Source organism: Zonotrichia albicollis, chromosome 1, assembly GCF_047830755.1.
Source record: "Zonotrichia albicollis isolate bZonAlb1 chromosome 1, bZonAlb1.hap1, whole genome shotgun sequence".
Taxonomy (NCBI): domain Eukaryota; kingdom Metazoa; phylum Chordata; class Aves; order Passeriformes; family Passerellidae; genus Zonotrichia; species Zonotrichia albicollis.
This window is the reverse complement of record NC_133819.1, coordinates 93,706,012-93,733,042: the sequence shown is the minus strand read 5'-3', so window position 1 is coordinate 93,733,042 and position 27,031 is coordinate 93,706,012. Positions and strand designations below refer to the sequence as shown.

The 27,031-nt window shown below is 39.2% G+C and overlaps 2 protein-coding genes across 6 annotated transcripts in view; one reads left to right on the top strand and one right to left on the bottom strand.

Annotated features, from left to right (window-relative positions):
* INVS (inversin) overlaps positions 1-21,338 on the top strand; it is an 86,572-nt gene extending 65,234 nt beyond the window's left edge. For all 4 annotated transcript variants that reach the window (XM_005482913.4, XM_074547145.1, XM_026790969.2 and 1 more), the window contains 7 exons: positions 574-680; positions 3,838-4,050; positions 10,750-11,051; positions 12,353-13,160; positions 17,105-17,337; positions 18,304-18,384; positions 20,490-21,338. In XM_005482913.4, the coding sequence (XP_005482970.2) occupies positions 574-680; positions 3,838-4,050; positions 10,750-11,051; positions 12,353-13,160; positions 17,105-17,337; positions 18,304-18,384; positions 20,490-20,605 (1,860 nt within the window). In that variant the 3' untranslated portion in view covers positions 20,606-21,338. The remainder of the gene's footprint in view (positions 1-573; positions 681-3,837; positions 4,051-10,749; positions 11,052-12,352; positions 13,161-17,104; positions 17,338-18,303; positions 18,385-20,489) is intronic.
* A 294-nt stretch (positions 21,339-21,632) lies between these two features.
* TEX10 (testis expressed 10) overlaps positions 21,633-27,031 on the bottom strand; it is a 55,291-nt gene continuing 49,892 nt past the window's right edge. For both annotated transcript variants that reach the window (XM_074547163.1, XM_074547174.1), the window contains exons 12-15: positions 26,329-26,409; positions 23,708-23,889; positions 22,537-22,747; positions 21,633-21,869 (exon numbers count right to left, since the gene is read on the bottom strand). In XM_074547163.1, coding sequence (XP_074403264.1) covers positions 21,756-21,869; positions 22,537-22,747; positions 23,708-23,889; positions 26,329-26,409 — 588 coding nt within the window. In that variant the 3' untranslated portion in view covers positions 21,633-21,755. The remainder of the gene's footprint in view (positions 21,870-22,536; positions 22,748-23,707; positions 23,890-26,328; positions 26,410-27,031) is intronic.

Genomic DNA, 27,031 nt, shown 5'->3' with positions numbered 1-27,031 from the left:
CATTAAGTACCCACATATGTATCACTCTTTCAGGTGAAAAAAAAAAAGAACCTGATTGGTTTATTTGTTCTTTTGTGCCATTATTCAGGCAGTAATTGAAGTTAGGAGCCAGAATAATTGTGCAACCTATAACAGATTTCTTTGTTATATGACATAATTTCTCAGAAGTCAGTAGAACCTCGTCAGTCAAAAGAGCTTCACCCAATTTATTGAAATTTTCCGTAGCTATTTGTCGTAGGGCATAGATAATTCCAGGTAATGGAAATGTGCTTTTCATTATGAGTTCTACAGAGCATGCTGTACATCTTTTGCAAAGAAAGCAACTATAAGGCTTTCAGTTGCTTTTCAGCTGTTTTAGGTGAAAAAGCACTGGTGTTGAAATCTTGTTAAAAAAAAAAATCCATTTTTTAAGTGTTGTGTTCTTTTTATTTTAACAAGGAAGTTTATTTAGAAGAACTGTTTGTTCTTCATGTCCAGAAAAGCATTGAATTACACTACGATTTATGACTTTAATTGTGGCATGGCAGAGCTTGGGGGTAATGTTTATTTTTGTTCTGTTCTATTGTTTTACAGGGCAGAACTGCCCTGCACTGGCTCTGTAACAACGGCTACCTTGATGCTATAAAGCTGCTGCTGGGCTTTGATGCTTTCCCCAATCACATGGAGAACAGTGAGGAGAGGTACTGCTTGTCTCAAGGTGTTATTTTGTTATTGTGCCAAAGTGCTGCCTTCCCTTTAAATGTTAAATGTTCTGATCCTGCAGGAGAATCCTCATCTTGTATCTCACAGGAGTGCTGTAACTCAGGGCTTCAGCGTAAGCAGCTTTTCTGTTGTGAAAGTTCCTTCCTTTAACTAAGACATTGCAACTTTTATACTTCTGAACCATCTTCTGGAAGTATTTATTCATTGTAGTCTTGTTGGAAATATTAAATATCTTTCTTTTTGGCAGATACTATGGCCAAAGGATGAAAAGGCAGTTCTGCTGCTGTTGGAATAAACTGGAATTTTATATTTGATACAAATACAGTAGGAAGAAAGAAAATGGGAGAAATGTAATGTTATGTTTTAAAATGGTGATTACAAAGTACCTGGTGGCTACCTGTATTCTAAAGGCCTGGTGTAAAAAAAAAAAAGTCTCCTATAATCATAAAGAGACAGCACATTTGCACCTCTTTTCTTTGTCTTTCATTGACATATAAATAATAGATTTTTAAAAGTGATTTGGGTTGTGGAGTTTGAATTAGTCACCTGACCATGAAGATAATTACTATTAGCAGAAATTTCTAATGCCTTTTTTTAGAGTAGATGACCTCCTCATAATTATAAGATTATGAACAGTATGCCCTATAAATTTGAGTATTTCAGCATTTTAAATAACTTAAGGCTTTTGCAACCTCATATTTCAATTTGAGACTTCTGTACTTAACCCCATGTTCTAATTGCTTTCTTCCCCTATCATTTTTCTTTCATTCTCCACTCTAAAGCACTCGGATCTCTCTTCCTTTTCTGTTCTTGTTTTTTTCTTGAGAAACACAAATGAAAGTATAACTAGTTTCTAATTAAGTAGTGTCAAGGCTCTCTTTAGTAATTTTTGATAGAAAATTGAATAAACAGTTTTAATTAAATTACTTTTAGTAAGTAAGATTAAAAGCCACAATTTTGCCAGATTGGAGACTGCTGTTGTCCTTACTTTGTAGAAATGTACTCCTGATGCTCAAATGTCAAGAAAAGACCTTAGGTGTGGTTTATCACAGTCATTCAGATAGTATACATTTTTGTTTCCTTTTTGGAATTAATATATATTTAATGTGTAAGTCTAGATTATTCAAAATACAACTAGCAGTATTCTAAATGTCTGCTGCTAAGCACTAGTGCATGTACAGAACAAGAGATCCCCAATATTTCTAGATGGATCAATCTTTCAATGTAATTCTCCTAAAATACATATAAAAATTGCATACTTGCATCTTAATAAATGTCTGCAAACTTTGTGTTGTTGTTAAGAGATGAAAGTTTGGAAAGTGGAAAATAAAGTTGAGTGTTGCAAGAGAGAGGAAAAATAACCTCATGGATATGGTTCACCTGTAATTGGATGAAATTGGTTTTTAACCAGTAACAATTTCACTATGTTGTGGCTTTTTTCCCCCCAAATATTCCTATAGGAAAAAAGCTTCCCCTCTTTACTTTCTTAGAGTGTAGTATGAGATACCAGTTAAAATTCAAACAAAGTGGTTATAACTAAAAGATTAGAGAAGAGATAGAGCTGAGATTGCATAGAGAATTTTAAAGTCTCTGCTTGCTTGCCAGATATGTGATCAAGTGCTAATCTGGAGGGTATTGGGTTTGTTGTTCTTTGCAAATTTATTTTGTAATCCAGCTTAATGTCCTGGGTGCATCAAGCTGCTGCTTGACCACTGTCATGTTAAATTGCCTATAACAGCTGATGGCTGATGTCTTCATGTGCTTCCCTGTGAAGCCAGCTTGATTTAAAAGCTATCTGCTGTAGAGAGAACCAAAGGAAAAGGAAATCTACATCAGGCTTTGAACTGACACAAGAGATGTCAGTATGTACAGACACAACAGTGTGTTGTGTACAAACATAACAGTATGTAAGTGACCAGTCATAAAAACCCCTCATCAGATTTGATTAAAGTGATTTTTTTACTTTCAAAGCTAGCTTGGATGGAGTTAGAGAATTCATGTTTAAAAATATGGATCTTCATGACTGCTAAAGTAAACTTCATAAAGTTTGCTTTAGTATCTTTTGTGTCTTTAAAGTATTCAAAATTAGGAATACTTTAAAAATGTGTTTTTCTGAAATAACATTCCTTCTGAAGTTCCCATTTCTGGGTTATCCAAAATCTGTATCTCTTTAAATGCTATCAGCAGCACACCTTGACATCCAAATTTTCATGTTATGTCACTGTCTTTATTCCTGCAGACACTTGAGTTCAGATGCTGTTTATCCTTCCATCAAGCTATTGCTGTGTGGCAGGTCCAATTGTGCTTTCTGTCTGTTTTTCTTTGCTCACCAGCACTGTGTCCCAGCAAGTTACCATCAGCAAGAGCCCTAATTTTCACAATCACATGCCTTGACACTTGCTATTGGCTAGTCCTATGTTACATGGTCTTGATTATGGTTTGTGACTGATAATTTTCAGTCACTAAATGTCTTTCCCTGAAGTTTCAGTGTTGGTGAGGCAGATAGATTTTGCTCCCATTTAGACAGTGGGAAATTTAGGAATTATTTTGAAAAAAGCCTAGGCGTCTTTGCTAGCTACCATTAAAACCAAAGCAATTTAATATTTTTACACCTGTGTCCACTTGAAAATAGAATTAAGTTTTCCTAGCACCTTAAAGAAGATGCTATCCTTCTGTATGGATCTAATCCTGCTGCTCTGTCAGTCATAGTGTCTTCAGTCAATGTTATAGAAGCTAAGCCAGATTTGAGAGTAGCTTTCTAGAACTTAAATGCAAATGGAAATAGCACAAAAATGTTTTAACTTTTTCTTATATTTCTGTATGAAAACTTCAATAACACATTTTAAAGACTGTTTTCCTAGAGCAGCTAACGTCGTGGATGGGGCTTTGGGAGATTTAGTCCAAACACTTCAGGTCCACCTCTTCCCCTTTCCATATTAGAAGACCAAAATAAGCTTTAAACATAACCACAGTGTGTAGAATGAATAAGGTAGCAAAATAATGCCTAAAAAGATGAGAAAAACAGTGCTTAATTTGTTTTCATGCTAGAAGTTGCTTTTTATGAAATGAGGGTGAAGAAACATTATAGCTAGAATTCTAGATCGATAGTAATTGTTGTGGTTTTTATTTTTTTAGATATACTCCACTTGATTATGCCTTGCTTGGTGAGCACCACGAAGTGATTCAGTTCATGTTAGAACACGGGGCTCTGTCCATTGCTGCCATTCAGGATATTGCTGCTTTCAAAATCCAGGCTGTCTACAAAGGATACAAAGTTAGAAAGGCTTTTCAAGAGAGGAAGAATCTTCTAATGAAACATGAACAGCTGAGAAAAGATGCTGCTGCCAAGTAAGTCTGAGACTTGAAACCTACTCCAGCACATAGACATTTGTTGTAAGTTTGTATTTATCTATGCGTGATTTTTTTCTGTTGCTCATCAGTTTTTGTTCCTCTTGGTAAAATTAATGAAACTAAAGGAAGCATATAACTTCCATATAACCATAGACAGATGGAAATTATTTTCCATATAATCCCAGTTTAAATAACAAAATTTGTATAATATACCATAGCAAGGCAAAATACCAAAAGCTGAGGAAATAGCATGTTAGTGTCCATGAATCTTTGCCTGATATTCTGTATGATAAAATGACTTGGAAAACATTTTTCACTTTAAGGTAGTGAAAAATCATTATTTGCCTGTTCTGTTTTGAACAGAAATTAATCACTAGTTGAGGAGAAAAACCCAAAAGCAAACCAGGGAAAGCCTGGTTTAGTAAGGCATAACTTAATGTTTCTCTAGCAACCTGAATTCCTGGTTTCTATTTGCAGCTTCATTTTGGGCCTTATTCTCTGCACTTACATTTTCTGGTCTTGAATTAGACAGATCCTATGAATTGGTTATATTGAATTACAGCTAACTAACATATGCAATTCAAATTATTGTCAGCAAGATGTGTAGGTTCTGGCTGAGTGTCAGCCCAATTTAAATGTGGTGATGGTAGTGAAGTTCTAAAATCAGAAGGTACATAAATGATTATCACAATACATTGCTTCCTTGGAGTTTATCCTTAAGATTCTTAGTATGAAATTAGCACCTGGTTTTTCTTGAAGAAATCTGATTCTGAAATGAAAAAACATAACAGTCTGAAAAGATTTCTGCATGATTTGGGAGTATTATTTTGATAAAAAGAGATCATTAAAAAAAACCCCCATGATATAATTATTGCACCTAGAGGTATTTTTGCTGCATCTGTGTATCACAAATTCAGCTGCACTCCACTCTGTATCAAATTTGGAAGTTTGATGTTCCACATAATTGGCCAGTCAGACCTTCATTGGGTTTGATTGCTGCTACTATAAAACAATTATTATTCCCCAGGAAGAGCCAAAGCTAAAGAAACAGCAGATAACTCATCTCTTAGTCACATCTCTACATTCTGAAGTTGTAGCCTGTAGCTCTCCTACTGTTTGTCTTTTCTGCTGAAATCAGTGCAAGTCAAAACTATGCATGGAGAAGCTGCCTTGAAAAATATTTCTTTTTCATGTGGAGAGCTCTGCTTATTGCTGTGTGGTTACAACTGACCTTACCAAATGAGGTAGTTTTATCCTTTGTGATGACAGTCATTTTCAGAAGAATCTCTGATCCACCATGTAGAAGAGTAAATGGAAAAGAATTGCCTCGTGGAAATTTGGGGGTATTTTTATAATAGTTTTCCTTTGTGAGTTTTTGATGTAGTTTCTGAAACTTACTTAGCTGTTGTTGATTTGTTTGAAAACAATAGAAACAAATTCTGTGTACCAAATACCATAAAAAGAGAATTACAGTACAATTGGAGTGTACAAGCAAATCAGGTTGTCACATAACAAATTTTATTTAATTGCAGTTTTATGGTCTGTAATAAACTGAAGGGGACATTATGTTGTCATCATTCTGCGTCCCCATCTGTGCATTCCACAGCTGAAATTGGCCAGGGTGTTCCTGCATACAGAAAACTATTATCCCTACTGGTGTTTGAAAATCTGCTCTCCAGATGAAAGGAGACTTTATGTGGGGATCCAGAGTGATGGTGAATTCCTAGATTGAAGACACACACCCTCTTCCCAGCTATGTCAGTGTAGATATTTAAACTTGCTTGTAATATGTTACTTTAGAGAGTCTCTCTAAGAGAAATCACTCCTAAATCTACTTGGGTTTACATAGTCTGTTCTGGTTTTTTTTTTTCCTTTTTGCAGTAACAAAAAGTCACCCAGCATCTCATACCTGTATTGTTTTCTGGTAAAATTACATTCACTGTATTTAAAGCCTATGAAATATTTCTATACAAACATCATCTCCCATGTTTTCTCCTATATCAAAGAAACTGTATTTTTTAAAATGCAGTTTGATGAAGGCCAAAACAACATGCACACTGTTATGTCAGTGAGCAAAGAGACACACCAGGGGACAATATGGGTGAGCTGGGAATCCTTGACAGAGCTCAGATGTAAAAATGCAGTTCACAGAAGGCAGAGGCTGGGACAGACTGCAAAAGCAGAGTGTAGATGCATTGCTTGGGCATGTACATGGTGCCAGAAACACCAAAACTCAAATGGAGTTGAGACTTTAAGGAAATGTTCCAGGTTACAAAGTGAGTTTGTGTTTCTACATTAATAAAAGTAGTAATACATCAGTAAAAGGCTGAGCAAGGAATGTCTGGGCTTGTTGCTGAATGGTGCATTTGGTGACAGCAGACTCAGGTGTGACAGCAGCACTCAATGCCTTCTGTTCCTCAGCCTGCCAGAAGATCTCCCAGGCCTCTTTCCTCTGGGAATTGGGTCAAGGAGGAGCAGAACTGCCAGCTGTGAACAAAGGTTTAGTCAGGCTTGAGAGAACCCAGCCCAGACAACTCCATGGGACCAGGTTGGCTGCATCCAAGGGTGCAGAAGGAGCTAACTGATGCCCTTAAAAGTCACTTTCCAATGTCTTTGAAACATCACAGGGACCAGAGAGAGTCACCTATGATGGGAGGAAAGAAAATGTTGCACCCAGCTTCAAAAAGGGCAAAAAAAAAAAAAAATCTGGGGATCTGTAGCCTGGTTGGTGTTTCTGGTCTCTGGGAAACTTTTAACAGGCAAATTTGGGACAAGAGATTTTGTCTGGAAATAGAGAAATTCTTTCACCCTTGGGACAATCAACCAGTAGAACAACCCAAAGAGGTTGTATGGTCTCTGTCCATAAAGGTTTTCAAGACATAATTGGCTAAAAACCTGAGCCACCCAATCTGACCCTGTTCTGAGCAGTCTGTTAGCCTTGCTGACTTCCTGAGATCCCTTCCATACTTTAAAAAGAGGATTTTGGTTTTCTTATTGCAAAACCAGATATTTAAGGAAATAATATTTACATGTTTAAAACATATTCAGAGAAAACTAATTTCCAACATATTGAATTTTGAAAGGGGTGCATAATTAATTCCTCATTTGTTCACCTTCCCTTTCAATTTCTCAGGATGAGTTCCTGAATCCATACTTCTGTTTTTCATTCTGGCCAGTTGAAGGAAACTGATTGAGAATGTGGATGTGAAAGGGAAATGGATGAAAGTGAGTAAGTAGCTGATGATATTTAGGAAGAGAAAAGCAGGAAGAAAATAAGCAGTTCAATTAAACAGCCTTCAGTAGATTTAGAAAAATGTTCTCATGCCAAGAGAGTACAAGTAGATTATGAGGTTTTTCAGAAGACTGGTGGTTAGCCCTGCATGCTGAGAAAAGATAGGGGAGTGTGGCAACGGAAAAAATAATGAGCTCTTCAGGAGCCTGAAAAGGGAAAGCACATATTGGAAATTTGATGTAATTACTAAAATTGACAGTAATAAGAACATACAATGATAAAGCTAAACAAGCTGAGGTGCTAAATAAGAACTGACAAAGGATGTGAGGTAGGTATCACAAAAAACCATTGTAAACATACTCATTGGAAAAGGAAGAGTAAAGAAACAGTTGGTGTCCATGAGAGATGCTAAGTAGACTGAACTGTTCTGTGGGATTTTTTTTACACTTCAGAAGAAATTACATCAAACCAACTCAGTTTTCTTTGTGTCTGAATAACAAGTTTTGTGGCCATGGAGAAACAGTAGCTGTCATTCAGACTTGCCTGAATCCTTCATACTTCCTCATGGGAAATTTCTCATTTGTCTCCTTTAAACTAAAAGTGTATATTGATGAAAATTTCATATAAATCCATCATGAATTTGTATTTTCATTTAAGAAGTAAATTTGAATTTGAAAATAGCACCAAGATGCAGAAGATTGTAAGCACATTGAAGACTAAATTAGAAATCAGAATGGTGGTAAAACACACACAAGAAATGACTGAGGAAAAAATAGGTACCTAGGTAAGAACTAATGGACTGCTCTACACATCTGGGGACACTCATCAACATAGGAATACTGGACAGAAAATAACTGTTGTCTTAACATTTTTGTTAAGGACTGTGAGTTTAAAAGATAGTTATAGATCAGAATCTGAACACATCATGAGTCAGTGGTATCATTCTTTTGAAAATAATCCTCATGCTAGATTGTGTAGCAGGAGATGCTGTTTATACAACATGAAATATAATTGCTCATAGTCCAGAAAAAGCTCTACCAGTAATAGGATCATACCTGGAGATCTATTTTCAGGTGAGATTTTTAAAGTAAGTTTTTGGAGGTGTTTTACAAGGATAACTTTAAAAGCACTCTCCTTTAAAATATCCTTCAGTGTGTAGATAAAAAAGTTAAGTTTCTACTTTTAACAGAATAGAAAAGGTTGAATTCATTTTAGCAGAATCAAAAATTCAAAACATCTCTGTGTCTTCACAAATGTGCTTGTAAGGCTGAAACTGCTCCTTTCCATCTGCTGAAGGCTCAGTTTTCATTCTTTCACTTTTGCAACAAAATACAAGCTTATGACCATTCAGGACAAAACTGTGTTGCATTTACAATGGAAAATGTTGGCCTGACAGCTCTGTTCCACTTTGAGCTGTAGCTGTCTGACTTGTGAGCCCAGATTTGGACCCTGTTGGAGGATCTGATTTGCCAGAACCTTGAGAATGACTGGGAGCCCTGAAGTTAGAATCCTGTCTACTTCCTTCACTTGTTCATGAAACCCAGCCTCTCAAACTGGACAACAGTAAAACTTGGAAATTTTAATTTCAAAGAGACCCTTCACTGGAATACAAACTGAATTTCTGATTAAATAAAGCAAAACACAAGGGGAGGGTCGTATGTATTCAGGACCCTATTCAACTGAGCTGTACTGTGACAATTGTGATGATGCTTTATGAATAGAGAGCTTTGAAATCCCTTCCCTTTATTCTTTCTTCAGTTTAGTCTGAAAAATTAGCACACAGATAAAACCTTTAAAGAAAAAACCAACCCTCCTTACTTTTTGTTTTCTGGTCCTGTCTCATTTCAATAACTTTACAACTGGTACTGGTTGCTGAAGTTATTGTTTTGAGTTGATCTGCCCATCAGAGGAGTGCGGGTCGTTCCAGCTCGATTGTGTATCACACAGCCCATCTCACACTTCCTTTTCTAGTACCCTGAATGGAGGACATTGGTAACAGGCTGCCCATTCTTGTGAAGAATAGAAAACTACTATTCTGTGAATAGCAAGATCTGATTTATCAGCTCAAATGGCACAGTAATGGCAGTGAGATCCATACTGTACACAGTCCCAACATCCCCGCATAGTCCGGTTGTGGAATGCCAATATTAATGGAAAGCAGCCACTTTTTTTTCATGCCAGAGGGAATACTGAATCCCAGGCTGCTAGGAGTGTATTTTTTTAGATCAATTAGCAGCTTTTTCAGGTGCAAAGTTCAATCAGCTTCTCCTGCAGAGCAGAGCTGATAAGATAGCAGTGACAGATAAAGTTGGGGCTGCTGGCTGGCAGCTCGCGCTGCGGTGACACGCGCTGGCAGTGACGCCGCGCTCAGGAGCCGGGGCTGGCGTGCTGCATAACTCACCTGTCACACGCCGTGCTGGGAGGTGATGTGGCAACAGTCTGCACGCTGTGTTGGAGCACTGGAAGCAAGTTAAAATACCAGGCAGCTACATGATACGGCATTTACCGCCTGTCCGTTCCAACAGGAAAAGTGTCACTTCATCCAGCAGCCAGGGCTTCATTTATAAAAACGAGTTCAGTGGGAGTAGGGATGTAACATTTGCCATGTGCTCTTGGGTTTATTCTGCTTGGTAGGAACAAGAATTTAAAAGATGAAGTACAGTGACAGCCCACTATATTTCAAAATGGGCTACAAAATTTTATTCAGTGGATGCACTTTTCCTGAGTTTGTCCAAAATTCTCTTTTATGGCTACTGCATTAAGAAATGCATGACATATTTAATTTTGGAAATCCAAATGTTGCCATTGTAATTGGCATACTATGTGCCCACAAGTTTTTAATTCCCATCTCATATTATCAGTATTTGTCATTTAAATGACATATAATGTTTCTCTAAAATTAATTATCCACCAATGAAAAATACATAGCAGCAAGTTAGTTCCAGTAGCTAGTTGGTTTATAATTCTCTGTACTGACCGACACATTTAAGTACGAAAAATAAATTTTCAAAGATATTTTGTCTTTTGTTAAATGTTTTTGCTTTTCAAATACAGTGAATTGCATTACTACTCACATGAAAATATTGCTCATTAGTAATTGCACAGTTATTAGTTTCGTGATTCTTTTTAAAAGCAGGATTTTAATTTTTGTATATTTATAAAACCTCCTAAATTTAGTTGTTTTCAATAAGTGAATGTTTAAAGATCAGTCAAAACAACTGCAAACTGAATGGGCAGCTGGCTGACAGGGACTTAACCTTCATCAGGCTGTAGCTGCAAGTCAGTTGTTGTTTTGGATCAAGTTAAGACATTTCAGTGCAATATGTGTCCTTTTCTCACCAAAAAATGTCAAATCAAGGATTTGTTGTGGCAGCGTCAGATTTTTAGAGAGGAGTTGTTCAAGTTAGATACGTGCTCCCAAGATTTAATCTTCAAAATTCTTACGGTATGTACTGTAATTGCAGGAAACGTGAAGAGGAAAGCAAGAGGAAAGAAGCCAAGCTGCACAAAGGGGTGCAGAACGTGGAACAAAGCAAGTTTCAGGTACAACAGAATCCCACAAATCGGGAGAAGACCACCAGTGTCCCAAGGTTACCCAGCAAAGCAGCTGACACACAGAGCAAGAGGCTGCTGTCCCTCAATGCTTCCCAGATCCAGCCAGGGAGAAACAGCAGAGGTTCACCTAAAGCTGGTCATAACAAAGGGACCCCAAAGGAGAGCTGCCTGTCAGCAGAGCCTCAGAGTGGAGGTCATAAGATCAGGCAAGGTTTGTGATCTTTTTAAATTGTGCTGTTTATCTGCTTTGTCCACTTCTTGGGGGTATTTTGTGTATAGCACCCATTTTGTCCTTCTGTGATTTTATATTCTTTCATCACTTGAGCAATTTGTGCAGCAGGGTAGAGTTAGATACAGATTCTTTTACTCTGAGCGAAATAGTGAAAAGCACCCGTACAGTGTCTTATGGTGTCTATAAAAATACCTAGAATATGTGAAAACAGGCTGTGGGCAATTGTTCTAGTAGTTGCACCATTCAGAGAAAATAAGATTAAAGATACTTGACATATCTGTGGTGCACATGAAAAATGTAAATGGAGAAATGGTAACTCTGGTTTTTAAGCTGGATTTATCCTCTCACTCAATCCAACTGGTGTTTGAAAGAATGCTGTGCCTTTGTTAGGTATGCATTCTCTTTTTGTTACTGAAGTGATGCCAGGAAAGTTGGTGGAACAACAAACCATGAAGTTGTACAGTCAGTTCTCATTAGGGTTTTAATAAATCCTCTTGTGACCAAAACCCTAATGGACTTCACTGGTCATTTTATAGGAATTACATATAAATTTAGACCCCTTGGGCTGTGAAAATTGTGATTCAGTTGTTGAGTGTTTTCTGATCTGGTTATCAAAAGGGTATCCTGTAAAGATATTACAAATATAGCATAATTTCATCAGGTTTTGGATGATCCAGATGATTTTCTGGAATGACAGTGTATCAAAGATCTCTTTCTTTTCTTTTTCCCCTCCTACCTACCCTATAACATCCTGTCTGTTATGTTTCATTGTCTGTGGTCTACTTTTCATTCTCCTGTTAATTTCCAAGCAGAATGGAAGGTGGATGGAAGATGGGGAATTTTCAGTTCTGTACTCCAGTCTGGCTTCCAGGTCACCCTCACCAGAGTATTTAGAAGCAGTGATAATACAGCAGCAAGGGAGAAATAGGAAGGACTTCATAATTTCATTCAGGATGTCAAGGGAAGTACTGAGAAGCCAAGTGCTTTGGGTTGTCAGTGGGTTATCCCGTGCCAGGATACAGCATGGATAGAGCAGGAGTTTTTCAGACATCCAGCTCAAATGTAATGTTAGAAAATTTGTACAACATTAAGCAAATGAAGGCATTTGGGACTCTATTGTGACAGGCAATCATGGCCTTCTGATTCTTCCTGCTTGCATTTTTTTGTTCATTTAAGTGAATCCAAGTCTGCCCCAAAGGGAACTGAGCAAAAAATCAGAGACACAAATCACGTTTTGCTGGGTCAGAGACTGAATTTGTTTTCAATTTCTCTGTCTAAAGATTCATTGAGGAAACACATCAAAAGCAAGTCAAGCTGTGTCCATTTCCAGTGTGGCAAAGCAAACGAGGGAGCAAAAGCTGAAGTGAAACCTCAGGTTGCAGCTGCTGCGGAGGCGGACGGAGAGAAGCACAAGGAACATGCTGCGGACACAGCGGATGCCTGTGCTCGGAGGAGCAGGAGGCTTTCTGCTCCTGCCTGTAGGGCTGCCAGTGCTGGGGAGAAGCTGAGGGACCCAGGTCAGGCTCCCTCTGGCAGGAGGGACCACGGTGAGGGAAGGGCTGTGCTCTTCTGCGGTGTCGGCTGTACCGGCGGAACGGCACAGAACGCAAAGCCGGGTGAAGCTTCTTCCAAAGGCAAAAGGCACCAGCAGAAAGCCAGAAATAAAGAGGTGAATGATAAGAGATGTTCACCAGCTGGTTCTAGCAGACCAGGAAGTGCCAAAACAGTGTTTGTAAGCAGCAGAAATGACAGCCTGCATGCTGTAGAACAAACTGTCAAAGTGGGAAACAATGAAATGGCAAAAAAGGCCTCTCCATTATTGTCTGCTGAGGCAGAACCTACCAGGACTGTGCCAAGAAACCCAATAGCATGTTCTGCTTCTGATGATGGTTTGAACTTGGCAAAAACGGGCATAATTGGATCCAGGAATGCAGATGATCAGTTATGTTCTGTTCCATGGCAAAGTACAAATATTGAACTAATTCCTTTAGAGATTCGAATGCAGATCATAGAAAAAGAAAGAAAAAGGAAAGAGCTTTTTCGGAAGAAGAACTACGCTGCCACAGTCATACAGAGGACGTGGAGAAGGTAAGATTGCAGCTTCAGGGGCTAAAGAGTGGGATGCGAGTGGATGTAAATGAAACTAGGCTTGTTGGCAATGTGCTTTATTTAGCTTACAATGTTGCCAGTGCTAAACGAGGCAGTTAAAAATCTTTCTCCACAATAATCTTTCTCCACACAAGGGGAAGTGGGTTCCAGTGGTGTGGAATTACATTATTAAGTTCATAAAAAGTGCAAGGTAAGTGATGACTTTTAATAATCAGAGAAATCATTAAACTTCTATTTCAAGCTCTGATATTTCTTTAGAGAGTGCAAATCAGGATTTGCCTAAACCTGGAGTTCAGTGATGTACTTGAAATTGTGCTCTGACCTAACATTTAACCAGATAATCAAACCACAGAATGTTTGGGAGCTTTGAGTGTTCATTAACAAAACTTGAAGGTAGCTTGAATGCCTTGATTAAGCAGGAACAACTGCTGTACAGAAAAATGCTTTCCACAGCATTATCCTGCTTTCATGAATGTGTGAGTTTCAGCCTCAGAAATGCAGTAATTCTACAAGTATATGCTCCAGAATATTTGATTTCTTATCAAAACAGGCAGGAAGAGTATGTAAGGGAAGTATATAATGCGCAAATTATTCTTATTTATTGTTTTTATTTAAACTTTCTTTGATTTTACTGGATGCAGAAAACTATAAATTGCATATGTTTGCTAATATTCTTTCCAGGTCTCTCCAGTTTAACAGTTTCTCTGAGGGACTCTGAGTTGAACATGTCCCTGACTATGGCAGGGAGGGTGGAGGAGATGGTCTTTAAATATCCCTTCCAACCCAAACCACTCTGTGGTTCTGTGACTCCATGCCATATTCCTGTGAACTGTGAGGCAAAGCAGCCCCTTTTTCTGCCAGGGTTCCACCACTTGTGCTCTCTCTGCTGCTTGCTCCTTGGCTTTCATTTCTGATGTAGATCCCAAGATCTTGTCTTATGGGTTCAGATCACTCAGATACTTTCAAAAGCTAAAGGAAGCCAGGAGTAGGTTAGGAGAGTGTATGTGCAAGTGCTGCTGCTGCTGGCTCTGCTGCTTTCTCTCAACACCAGTTCAAAATCCTCTGTTACAGAGGGGCTGGCACTTGTGGCTCTAAGACAAAGCAGAACCTGGTGTAGTGAGTGCTTGTGCAAATTTCCCCTCAAGAACTGGGATCCAAAGCCATGCATTAAGCTGCCTTACCTGCACAGAAATCTGCATTCCATTCACACTACAGATTTTGGATAGGCCTTTCCAAACTGTGCCCCTGCTGGAGCAGGGATGGTGTGTGTCCTCTCCCAGAAGTGCATGCACTTACTAACCCTTTGCATTTTGGATATTGTGGAGATTAAAGATTGTTTAAGATACATTTTTTATTTAAACACTTAATATTAAAAAGTAAATATCTTTGTTCTGTTTGCAAGGTCTCATAGAACACTAACAAAGATCTTACAAGGCTGCAGGAGACATTCTTTGGGCAGCTCTTCCACAGTCCTGGGTTTGCTTTTCTTCCAAACTTGCACATGGTAAAGAGCATGTAGTAGTAGACAGCAGTAAAATTATACAATGTTATTGCATAGTTCAACATTAGAAACATGTAGAAGTACATGCTTGAGTTCTGGAATTTCTCTAAATTAGAACTAAATGCATTTGTCTCATCTGCAAATTTTATAGTCTTGATTTACTTATTGAAAGCAAACACAACAGCAGAATGGTACTGGTCTAGTTAAGTGTATTATACTTGCTGTTCTCAGGAGAATGTTTCAATTCCCAAATCTGCAAACTTTATAAATGTACTTCTCAAAAGTGTATATTCTAAGGTGTGTGGCTTGCCAAAGGTTAGTTGTTTATCCTGCTCAGTGAGGCTTACAGATTCTGTGTCTGTGCTCTCTCCTGGGGGGCTCCAGGGCCCACAGGACGCTGACAGAAGCTGGAATAAGTTGGTTTTTGTCACTGTTGTTCTCCCATTGGAGTCAAGCTATATGTTTAAATATATTATTGCTGTGTGCATACTCTGGCCAGCAGTGGTTTTTAAGATTAGAGCTTCTGTAACAAGGAGTGAGAATGCTACTTGCCAGTTTTTTCATGTTGTATCAAGCTTGGTCCCATTCTCCTTTTTTCTCACTAGGATCAGAATGATCTGTTAGGAGAGAGCTGAATTAAAACAATATAGAGCACTTGCTGTACAGGTAACTGCCTACATCTTTCAGTGTCAGAACCTCACAGTCATTTTCTTGTTGCTAAAAACTACCAGAAGCTGTCTGCAAGCTTGAAATCACAGCTGGGTGCAAAGGTGCAGTGACTGTGAATGGGTCATTTCTTGTATCAGCAAAGGCATCTGGCAGTAATTACTGAATTCCAAGAGAGTAGCTTAGTATTCTTTTCTGCTCCAGTATTAAACAGTCCCCCAATTGTTTTTCCTGCAGTTAAGTATTCACTTAACCCATCCTTAGCTCAAGTTATATTACCAAGTCACTGCAACTTTCTCTCTCTCCACTTTCTTTTCCTCTCTTACCCTGTTGAAAAGTTAAAAGTGGCATATTATTTAAGAAGACTGTATAACTTTTTCCCTCTGTCTCAATAATACTCCTGGTTCTGAATTCATACCATGCTTCACAACTTGTAGGCCCTGACAAGGTGCAGTTGCTGCCTGTATTTATGTACTTCAATGAGCTGCAAACAGTACATGCCTAAATTCTGAAACTTCACTAAATTAAGATTAAATACATTTGTCTCACCCAGAAAATTTCACAGAGGTAATTTACTAAGCTTATTGGAAGTTTAAAATTATTTGGGCTGTAATGGAGCATATCATCCTCCTTTGGCATTCTATTGTGCTTTTATGTACTCATTTTTTGTATATGGCTGCTGCTTTGTTTGAATTATGTAGCTCATTGGCTTAGAACATATATTTAAACAATTTGTATTTGGCTTGTTGCCTTTTGTTTTAATTTAGAACTTGTTGCAGAGGGAGCAACAGAAAAAATCACTTCTTTCTCTCTCCTTCCTCCTTTGCTTTACCAGGCATTCAGCAGAAGCCTTTTTGAATGCCAGAGGGGATGATGATCAATGTGCTTTGGCCTGTTACCAAACGCTTATAATTAATATTTTACAAGTGTTACTCAATGCTCATTTGTGACAGGTTTGTACTGGGAGGATTCAGAGTTAATTGCTAAGGCAGTTAATTGACTTGTGAGCGTGAAACGCCGATATCCGATTGAACACTTGTGTCCGATTCCAGCGGAAAAATCCCCAACCAGCTCCTTGCTGCCGGTGCCATCTGCCACCAGAGTGCGAGGGACACATAATCTGGCGCTGCCACTCACAGAGGGATGTGACTGTGGGCAAGATCAAAGCAGCTGGGGCAAGCTTGGGTCATGAGACAGGGAGCCTTTCACGGGAAGGGAAAGAACACAGATTGCCGAAAACAAGGCGAGGGAGCATCTTCAGAGGAGGGGTGGAGAGCAGCTCAGCTTTGTGCAGTGGAACCCACAGGAGGCAGATTTGGTTTGTCTCTTGCACTGACTGACTGAGGACATGAGGTGCTAAGGCACACGAGAAGGTTTGGTGTTGCTAAGCTGTGAATACGGTGAAAAAGATGAAGTGGTGCTGATGATAATGTTACCATAAATATTTATAGTTTTGTCTTCTGATGGTTTTCTATTTATAAAGCAGCTGATCAGCTGATGTTGAAGCACTGTAACTTTGATACCTGCAATGCCAGATCTTTACTAACTGTGTGAAATAATGGATGCATCCAAAATTGAACCCAACTCCTACTTTTTCTTCTGAACAAACATTTCTCATCCAAGTGACTTAGCACATCAGTGGGAGTTCTGTTTTCCCAGTTACTCATGTAATCCACCATGTGAACTGATGCGTGGAAAGCACGGAAGTTAAAACAGGTCACCTAAAACAAGTGCTCTTCTCTCTTCTGCTCTCTAGTTACCAGCTCAGACAGGAGTTGTTTCAGCTCCTGAGTGCTAAGCGGCTCTGCAAGGAAGATGAAGACAAATGGAGACAAGAGGCAGCTGCCTTCTTCATTCAGGTTGCTTGGAAGAAGCAGCTGAACCACAGCCCCCTGAAATCAGTTCCTTCATGTAAAAATCTGAAGTCTGTAAACAAAACCAGTTCAGCCATAAAAACCAGCAAGCAGTCCATCCTAAAGCAGATATATGGTAATTTTCTTTTCACTATAATTTATTTGTATAACTATGCTTTTATTTTTATGATAGAATGTATTAATCTATGCACTTCTTACCTAATTGTTACGAATTTTAGCTATTTATAAAAATTAGTCTCAGGTGTTCTGGGCAATTATATTTCTGTTTCAGATTAAATAAACCAAACAACTCAGTGACTTAAAATGGCTGCAGCTAAAGCTGTTTGAATCCCCACACAGCATTGTTTCAGCACAGGTCTTGAGCAATCAAATAATTCTGTTGCCAGAGCTGCTCACATATATCAATGTGGAAAGAGAACAGAGCAGTTAAGCTGGGGATAGCTGGCTGTATCCATGCAGAGTGGCTGTCTGGATCATGGTTTGGTTTTTTAAAGCATTGTTTTAAACTTTTTGTTTGTTCGTTTTGTACTGTTTTAAAATATTTTCATACGAAGAATATGTTCCATGTTGATAACTTTCCTGTATGAAGATGTGGTCTTTATGGCAAGAGCAAGATTGTCTTTTACAATTCTGCACTGCTTTGCACTGTGTCTGAACATGCACATGCAAAGGAATGCATCTGCAAGAAAAGGTAGAGGAAAAGTCTTGCTTCTAGACCTTGAGTTCCTTTACAGTGTGGATCACTGATGGAGTAAGGATATGCTAACCTTATGTACTTTAACAGGTGGTAAGTCACTTCTAACATGGCTCTGTAACTTTGAGAATCAAAAAGGATAAAATAAATAAAGTTAATAAATTTATTTTCCTTATTTTTTATAGCAAGATGTATTTTAACATTAGTTTGATTTCAGTTGTAGTTGTCACAATTTTCTGTCCTATGGAATGTCTCATGAGTTTCCCCATAAAAAATGAGAGAAATTTTAGGATAAAATAATGCTGTAGCTTACTGAAAGAGTTTGCAGTTATGCACAACCACATGTCCATGTGATAATCACAGAGCTGTTCACATTGTTTGTTAAAGGGCGTTCTCAGGAAGGCAAAGTGTGTCAGTCAGCAAGATCTCCTTCCAAGCTGAAACTTTCTGATGTGCAGCTGGTCTCAGGTAGGACACATCCATTTTAAGAATATGTTGATGTTCATATACCTGAGATTGCTTTCTCCCTAGATAAGAAATCAATCTGCTTAAGGACTGGGCTGTCTTATCAAAATGCATAACTACTGGCAAACTGTTGTGATTGCACACTCCCTTTCACCACTTTTGGGCTTAACTGAGCACTGCACTTCTATCCTTGAGTGATTTGGATGAAAAACTTCTTTACTAAATGCCATTTGTCAGACTTTTTAAAGTGTATTATGGACTTACTTGGGGTTGGGAGCTGTGGTAATGTTGGTGCTTCACCACGTGAAGGTTTAGTGCCCCACTGGGCATTTGGTGTTCCTGGCAGTGCCACACCTCAGTCAGAGAGGCCACATCTAGATGGGAACACAGCAACTGCTTCAAGGAGTCAGAACTTCAGGTAATTTGCAAAGGAAAGTAAAATGCATTTTTCAAGTAGCTTAACACAACTCTGAAGTCAGAAGGAAATCTGACTGGACCTATCCTTGAGTTTGTTAAAACTGAAGGTGAATTTCTGCCTTGCTAAGAAGAGACAGAGGCCTTTTTCTTTCACTGTCTGGGAACTGTTTTAATTAAGAGGCATGACCAGACAGGTGTTTGATTGCCACCTCTTCATGCAGATACGAATCTGAATTTTAAAAGAGCTTTTAGCTCTTTTCGTTTAACTTTTCAGGACAACAGATCTCCCTGTCTTGTGAAATAAAAAGGCTTTCTCTTGAGGCTGGAGTGGCCTTTGCTTTCATAACTTGGTGACGAATAGGTTAGTGATAGGAACTCTGCCCAGTTGCTTTAGAACACTACCTACTTTTATTCACCTAATAGGAGCTCAGGGAACTTTAGCCCTTACTTAAAAGACAATAACATGTTTTTCATCTGCCTGCCTTTGTGCATGACAACATTACGTTTGTTGGAAAAGTTCAGAGCTGTCAGTGGCTAATGCCAGATACTCCGTTTCTGACGTAAGTGCCTGGAGTAGGTCAGAATGGACTGCTCAGTTTCACTCTTCCCTTGCAGCAGGTACATCTGGGAAGGTGAAGGCTGACTGTCAGCCCGAGTTTTCATGTTCACAGAGCTCGTGGAAGAGGCGTGCAGTGACAAATCTGTAATGGAGACTGACACCCAACTCAGTCAAACACTGTGCAAGAGGGATATGCAGAGAGTGTGCAAAGGAAATGTTCAGTAAAGGGGGACAGGTAGAAAAGGGATGGGTTATACAGGCATGGGGTAAGTGCTTTGGAAGATTCTGGCAAATAGGCCCCTTAAGATTGTTACCATTAAAATATATCAGAACTTGAAATCTGTTCTTTTTCTAGTTTGTTTGGCTTTTTAAAATTAGATTCTTTTGTCAATTCAGCCAGTGGCACTTAAAAGAGGTGCTCTGCAGAACCAGACAGCCTGGTTCTTTGCTTCCCTGTGGACATTAAAGTGTGTTCAGGGTTGCAGAGGAGCAGGTTTTGCAACTCTTGGCATTAGAAAGACGTCCTTAAGATGTGCTGAGTTCACACCCTCAATGAAACATTTGGATTTGCACTTGGAATGACTCTTTATCCCATTCCAGCTTGGAATAAAGCACTGAAATGTTTGCAGCTAATCTTTACAAACCCAGGGAAGGAAAACGTGTATTATTTTAGCACATTACAGGACATAAAAAAACATTGCATGAGCAATTCTGAGTACTCACTTTAGCCCCTGGACTAGTTTCCCTGACTTTCTAGAAAGAGCCCACTGCCTACCTCATGTTGCTAAAGCTTGCTCAACACAATCTCTTTCTGCTCTTCAGCAAATTCAGCCAGGAGTATGTGGTGTTAGTCTGGAGCCCTACATTCATTTATGGGGTGACCTCACTGTGCCCATGAGAGGCTGCTGCAGTCCCACAGGCAGCAGCAGCATCACCAGTGTTCCACACAAGCTGTACCCAGCGCTGCAGAGACCAAACTCCACTGGGAAACAATCACCAGTGAGATGCCAGGAAAAAGGCATTTTCTGCTCCCACCAGATTTGCTGCTTATGAAATCTAGAACACAGTGTAGATGAAGCTGCTTTTCACCCACTAGGGTTACTCATCAAAACTATTTTGGTTTTTTTTACAGTGAGCAACTTACAGTGTGTTAATTTGTTGGAGAACATGGGAAAATCAAGGCAATTTTCATACAACATGAGACCAACTACTGCTGCAAAACCAAAAAATACAAGACTGAAGCATTAAGCAAAACAATGTTTGGAATTTAAAATCCATTCTGGTACAGCTGTTATCTTTTATAATGTATAAGCCATCTATGATGTATTAAACTTGAACATTTTCAGTTTTGTATTATCACAGCATTACATGCCAAGCAGACTGCTAAGGAGCTGGACTCATTTTGTGTACAAACTGTTTTTTAAATGCAACTGTTAATTTCTTTATCAACACAGCATGAAATCTGAATTGCATTTGAAGACAGAAAATGAAGCACTAAGCCCAGTATTGCAATAACACTGCAGAGGCAATCAAAGCTTTCCATTGCAAAAAGTAAGAATGTTGAATGCCTTCATCAAACAGCATTTCAAAAAAGAGGGAAACTGTACTAAAGACACTACAGTTCTTAGAGACCAACGTTTAATTCTACCTCAAGTTCATTAAAATTAATTCCAAATTCCAAGCAGGAATGGAAGAACATCCTTCATGCTCCACTTCTCTACTAAAGAAACAATTGTTCCTTAGCTAACTATGGATTTGGAAGGAAGTGTAGACATGCTGACATAAAACACTAAAGAAATTGCTTTCACAACCTATGGAAACTATTAGGGCTGTGTTTTCTACCCCTTGAAATTATCACCAATTTTTTAAATAACTCTTTTTCTATGTGCATTAAATAGAGAAGCAAGAAAAGATGGCCCCTACTGTAGAGGAAAAAAAAAAGGTCTTGTAAAGCTTTAGAGCTGCCACAGTGTATTGTACAGTATTTACCTTGCACAAAGTATTTAAAAATATGAACTCAGCAAAAATAAAATATGTTACTCTAAAGCATATTGTTTTTTAATTTTTTTCTACTTGACACTACAAAATTCTATTGTTTTTTTAAATAATGTGATGTTTCAAAATAATAGATGAGCAGAGTCAGTTGAAGTCTGTTGCTCTGTAAGCTCTTCAGCAACAAGAAGACTTCAACACCCCTCACTGTGGTCACCACACTTTACTAAAACACTTTCCAGTAAGATCTACTTGCTTGAAAAAAAAAAAGGCAATAGAGGTATTGCAGTTCTCTGTAAAATTTTTATTGTTTCACTTACAAAAAAATTGACAAGCTTTGTTCCAACATCTTCCATTCAAAACTAAATAGAAGTAAATGCTTTACAATAAATGCAGTTTGACCTCTTCAATATACTGAGTTTATAGGGCCAGGTGTCTGGGGATGAGAGGCAAGGTAGATGTTGAAACAGTAATGGAGGTCTGTGAGCCACTGCTCCTGAACTTCACCGCTCTTCAGTGTCTAGAAAGGAGAAAAAAGGTAAAACTGAAGCACTTGCAAAACTTGGCTTTGTTTCTGCAGGTAATCAGGTGCACTGTTAAAGGTACAAGACAGCCCTGTTCCCCTGCACACAGTGACATTGTTCTACTCTTTTACACATTTCACACGGTGTGTCTGTTAAAGCTCAAATAATAAAGTGTCACAACTGGGTACATTAAGTCATTGCATTACCAAGTATGTGAGTTAGCACCAGATGTGCTTTCCTTACTCTTAATTAGAATGGCTCACTTACTTTGCAATTCTGCAATTTATAGGCAATTAAAATGCAAATGAGCATGGTGCTACCAGTGCAGGAGTGCCCCAGCCCAGTCTAAGGAGAACTGCTACCAACAGACCAGACCAGACCAGGAATTCCCTCTTCTCAGGATTATGTAGGTGGCTTAAAAAACCCAACAAATACAATGCAACCCACCCATGGGGGAACAGCACAAGAATTAAGTGTGGCATTTTCAACACTAAAGAGAAGCAACCCCCTCCTAACCTGCAGGTTCGAGAACCTCACCATAATGCCTTACATCTGCTTTCACCACCACTGTTTGCAAACAGCTCTTCTTGCCCATTTGCAATGATTGGTAAAGATAAACATGACATACACATGGTGTCTGGGAAACAAGGAGGAGTTTCATACCATGATGTCCTTGATGATCTGCTGCACCAGGAACTCGTTGGTGATCATGTGGCTCCTGAGCTGCCCGTGCTGCATGAGCAGGCGCAGCAGCTGCGCCACAACGGGCAGCTCCTCCCGGCAGATCCTGCTCACCTGCAGGCTTTGCAGCATCAGCCTCAGCAGCCGCGGCAGCAGTGCTAGTGCAGAGATGCACGATCTCCACAGCATGTCCCTGAGGGGAAAGGTAACCAAAACTGAAATGATTGAGGACACACATTTCAAGGATGCTCCTGTGAACTGGCTGCATTGCTGTACAAGGAAAGCTGCTTCTGTGGATCCAATCACACCAGCTGCATTCACCAAAATTCGTGGCAAAGCAGAAAATCTGTACCAGAAAATGCCAAACTTGAAAATATTCCAGAATTTTGTACAGCACTGGAAAAACATTAAGGCCCTGCCCTGGAAGCTGTAAATGTTGCTTAATCTCTCATGCAGTGCAATTTCTGCTTCATGCAGCTGTGAAGAGGTTTTTGTTTTGGCCACTTTTTAGGTACACCTGAATCTTTGTTTAAGATTCATAAGAAGTTAAATAATAGACTCAGCTATTTGTGATTTGCAAATCATTAAATACAGTAAGAGAAGAAGGACTTGGCCTTTGAATTTTCAGGAAGCTTTTAACAACTTTTCTATATATGGAAAAATGTCTGACCTGTTTAAAGACACCTGCATTTCAGGTGAATTTATTTGAACTTGTTATCTGTAGCTTTTGGGGTTTTTAAATCAAATGGCTTTGCAGTCTCTGTAATGATGCCTGAGAAGTTCTAAAACTGAAACATCAGATCAGTTAAGAGGACGTATTCATAAAGCCAAATCCTTTGCATGGTGCATTTCAATATATCTGATTAAGCTAAGGTTAAAGATTAAGGTATAAATATCCAGCTTGACAAAATCAGGATGGTTTTGACATCCAAGCAGAACAATTTCAGATTAAATCTTGTTCAGTTACTGTTTTAAGTAATTCCTGGTAACTTTGCAGATATTTTTCTTATGTCTAAGTACTGGTTTGAAGTAAGCAAAAGAGAGACAGGAAAAAAAACCTCTGAAGGGAGGGGGCTGGTATCCTTTCATTTCACATCTCTAAATACTCGTGGCTGCAAAGATAGAGACAAGATGGTAAGAAGAGCAGCTTTACCTTTTCTGCAAATGTTCTGCATCCTCTCTGTCTATAGTTAGCAGAAAGTACAGAAGACTGTAACAACAAGAGGCCAAGAACCTGTGCAGGTTTTCACTTATGATGCAGGCTTGATCCAAGAGCTTATTTATGGCACATAGAACAGATCCAGCTGTGCTATCAGGTATTACAACCAATCCAACCTGTATTAAAACAAGACCAAAAAACCAAAAAATCAACAACCCAAATTCATCACTTTATACAGAAGATTTTTTGCTGGGATACAAGCAAACCTAGAGCTTTCCTGTGGTCACATGTATTACTTTGTTTCTGTTCAAACTCTGCAGACCAGTGCATTTTTTCAAATCTCTGCTTTCCCAATAAACTGCCACCCACACCAACAGAAGGTTAAATTGACATCTTCATTACATGCCTTCTAAGCAAACACTCATCTCAAACATATTTGCAAAACACAGCACTGCTTTGAGCCTTGCTCTGAATGACAATGCAGGCACAAACAATCTGGGCAGAACAGGTCTTTCCTTTTAAGCATATATCATGGGACTGGGGAGGCCTTCTGAGTCTTGAAATGGCAGTGAGCAGTCACTGAGGTAGAAGGAAACTCTGATTTATGCTACAGAAAGGAAAGCTTCTACTGGATTGTCACTAGGGTGAGTCTCCTTTGAAGCCCAACAGGAGCTTTATGAACTGAGGTTAATCAAAGCCAATGAAATATATGGTGAGCCCAAAGTGGAGTGATGCTCTGCTGTTGTTAAAGAGAGAACATCATCTTGAGTAAGGATTTTATAGGCATGATAAATAATTTAGAAAAAATTCTTGGTTTTTGTGGAGGCAGTGAGTTAGAAAGCAGTTTAAATTTTGAAGTACTATGGAGTAAGTACCCTAGATTTTTGTCTTGTAAAGCCATAAAAAAATCATGCACTGCTAGTGTGGCACCATTTACCTTTAAAGAACTATTTAAGGAATTTGAGAGTAGTCTAATTTGCTCACCTGCAAGTACACTGTTTTAAGCTGACAGAGGAAATTGGTTCACTTAACAAGGTCAGCTGTTTCTTTCAGAAATGCTTAGAAAAAAGATCAATAAAGTACAAGCTACAGAAATGTGAAATGTGTTTCATTCATACAATTACTTGTGAGAGGTAAGAGATACAGAACAACTATGAGTTGTAATTTTAAATCCTTCCAGCCTAACACACTGGGTGTATTTCAAGGCCACAAGCACAGATCTCTGTCCCAGGCTGACCTGTGCCACTCAGGTGCACAGGCAGGAGGAGGATGATGATGGTCTTTTGCCTGACAAAAGGTGGGACTGCAGCTGTCACCAGGACCCTGCTGAATACTACAGGACACTGAGGCACCAAACAATTAAAATGAGTAACATTCTTCCTGATCAACTGTAAGTAAGAAATAATGGCAGAGATCTAGGTGGATAAAAAGAACCATCCTGAAGACCAGCTGAGCCAACACTACTGATGGAATGTGCTGGTCAGCCAGTCTGAAAGACGACAGGAACAGAGACATTTCAATTTATCCAAGTCCAGTGGATGAGGCTGCTCAGATCAGTTCTCATACAGGATGTTGCCTCTGTGGTGCCTTTCCTCCCTGAGAGGTGTCAGCAGCCAGTTGGAGACCTTGGGCAGCAACCTTGCCAACCATAAAAAGCCACTTTTAATGGTTTTCTCTCAAAGGGACAGGGCAGTAGAACATATAAGCCTTTTTGAAGTTGATTTAAGTTAGCATCCACCCTTAAAAATGCAGACTATGGTTATAGGTAAGCTACTCCCTATGGAAGCTTTGGTCTAGTAACTTCTCAGTCTGGCTCCAAGCAGGGAACGGCAGACACTGGGTAGATCACAGAACACCCTGACAGCAGGGTAGGGGCAGACCTTGTGATCCTCCCTCTCATCAGGCAGCATCACAGGGAACTGCAGATTCTGTCCCTGACCATTCTGTCACCCAGCTCTGGCTTTGCCATCCCCATCCTCAGCTCAGCATGTTCAGCATTAGAAGACAGGCTGCAAAACCCACAGAATGGGTCAGCTGGGACCACAGTGGTCATCTGGCCCAACCTCCCTGCCCTGCTCAAGCAGGGTCATCCCACAGCACAGGATTGTGTCCATACAGTTCCTGAGTATCTCCAGTGAGGGAGACTCCACATCATCTGTGGGCAATCTGCTCAGGGCATAGTCAACCTCACAGTAAAGAAGTTCTTCCTCGTGTTCAAGTGCAGCTTCCTGAGCATCAGTTTCTGCCTGTTGCCTCTTGTCCTATTGCTCAGCACCACAAAGAATCTGGCATCCATTATCTTGGCATTCTTTAGCTCATCCAAGCTGCTGGTTGCTCTTTTGAAAAGCAAACCAAACCAAGAAATGTTTTATTTATGGACAAACTGCCTTGAAGACAAAGTCAAGTATTCACAAATCTGAGCAAAATTACCCATATAAGTTTAGACACCAACAGTTATCACATATTTTTCAAACTCGCCCAAATCTTGTTCAAAGCTTTTTCAAGTGCTGAAATGATATGTTAAATACACAGGATAAGTAGATTTGAGGATTAATGAGACTGTTAGCAAATTTATCACAAGGAAGTTTTAATGTAGAAGACAAAATAGTACTTACCAGATATTTACAAATGCCAGTCTGGAGAATGTCAAAACACTGACTTTGTGAAGGTATAGTGGACAAGCTGTGACAGATCACCTGTTTTAAAAAAACAAAGTTATATTTAAGCACTCCAAATGCAACCAGCAATCACTCACTGTGCAGTCATACTTTGCTGACAGACCTAGATCCAAAGAACCTACAGGGACATGCAGCAGCTTTGTCTCAAAGTACTGATTGTTCCAGTGTAGAAGAGTAGCATTGTCAACATAAATTCTCAGTGCTTAAAGAGATGATGGTCTACACCATTAGGTTTTTTGGCAAAGACTCTCTGCATTCTATCTGTGTGATAGAGGGTCAAAAAATATTCTATCAAGCCAGACTGCCACACCAAGCCTCCAAATGCCTTTCCTCAGAGCTGAAGAATTTCAGAAAACAACCTCCAAAATAACTGTAAGCATGAAACAGAGGGGTCACAGTGAAACAGAAAGTAATACAACAAAGAAGACTGTAGCAAAGATCCATTTTCAACATATTTTCCTCTTCAGTGCCAAAAATGTTATGGTCAAAAATGATACAAAATGTAATACTACAATGGAAAATCTTGTTTTATAAACCGCATAAAACTTTCTGATGCTTGTATAACCAGGCACTAGCAAACTACCATGAAATGTTCTATGTCTCCTGAATAGGGTAAAGAAACCAGAGCTCCAGCAGAACT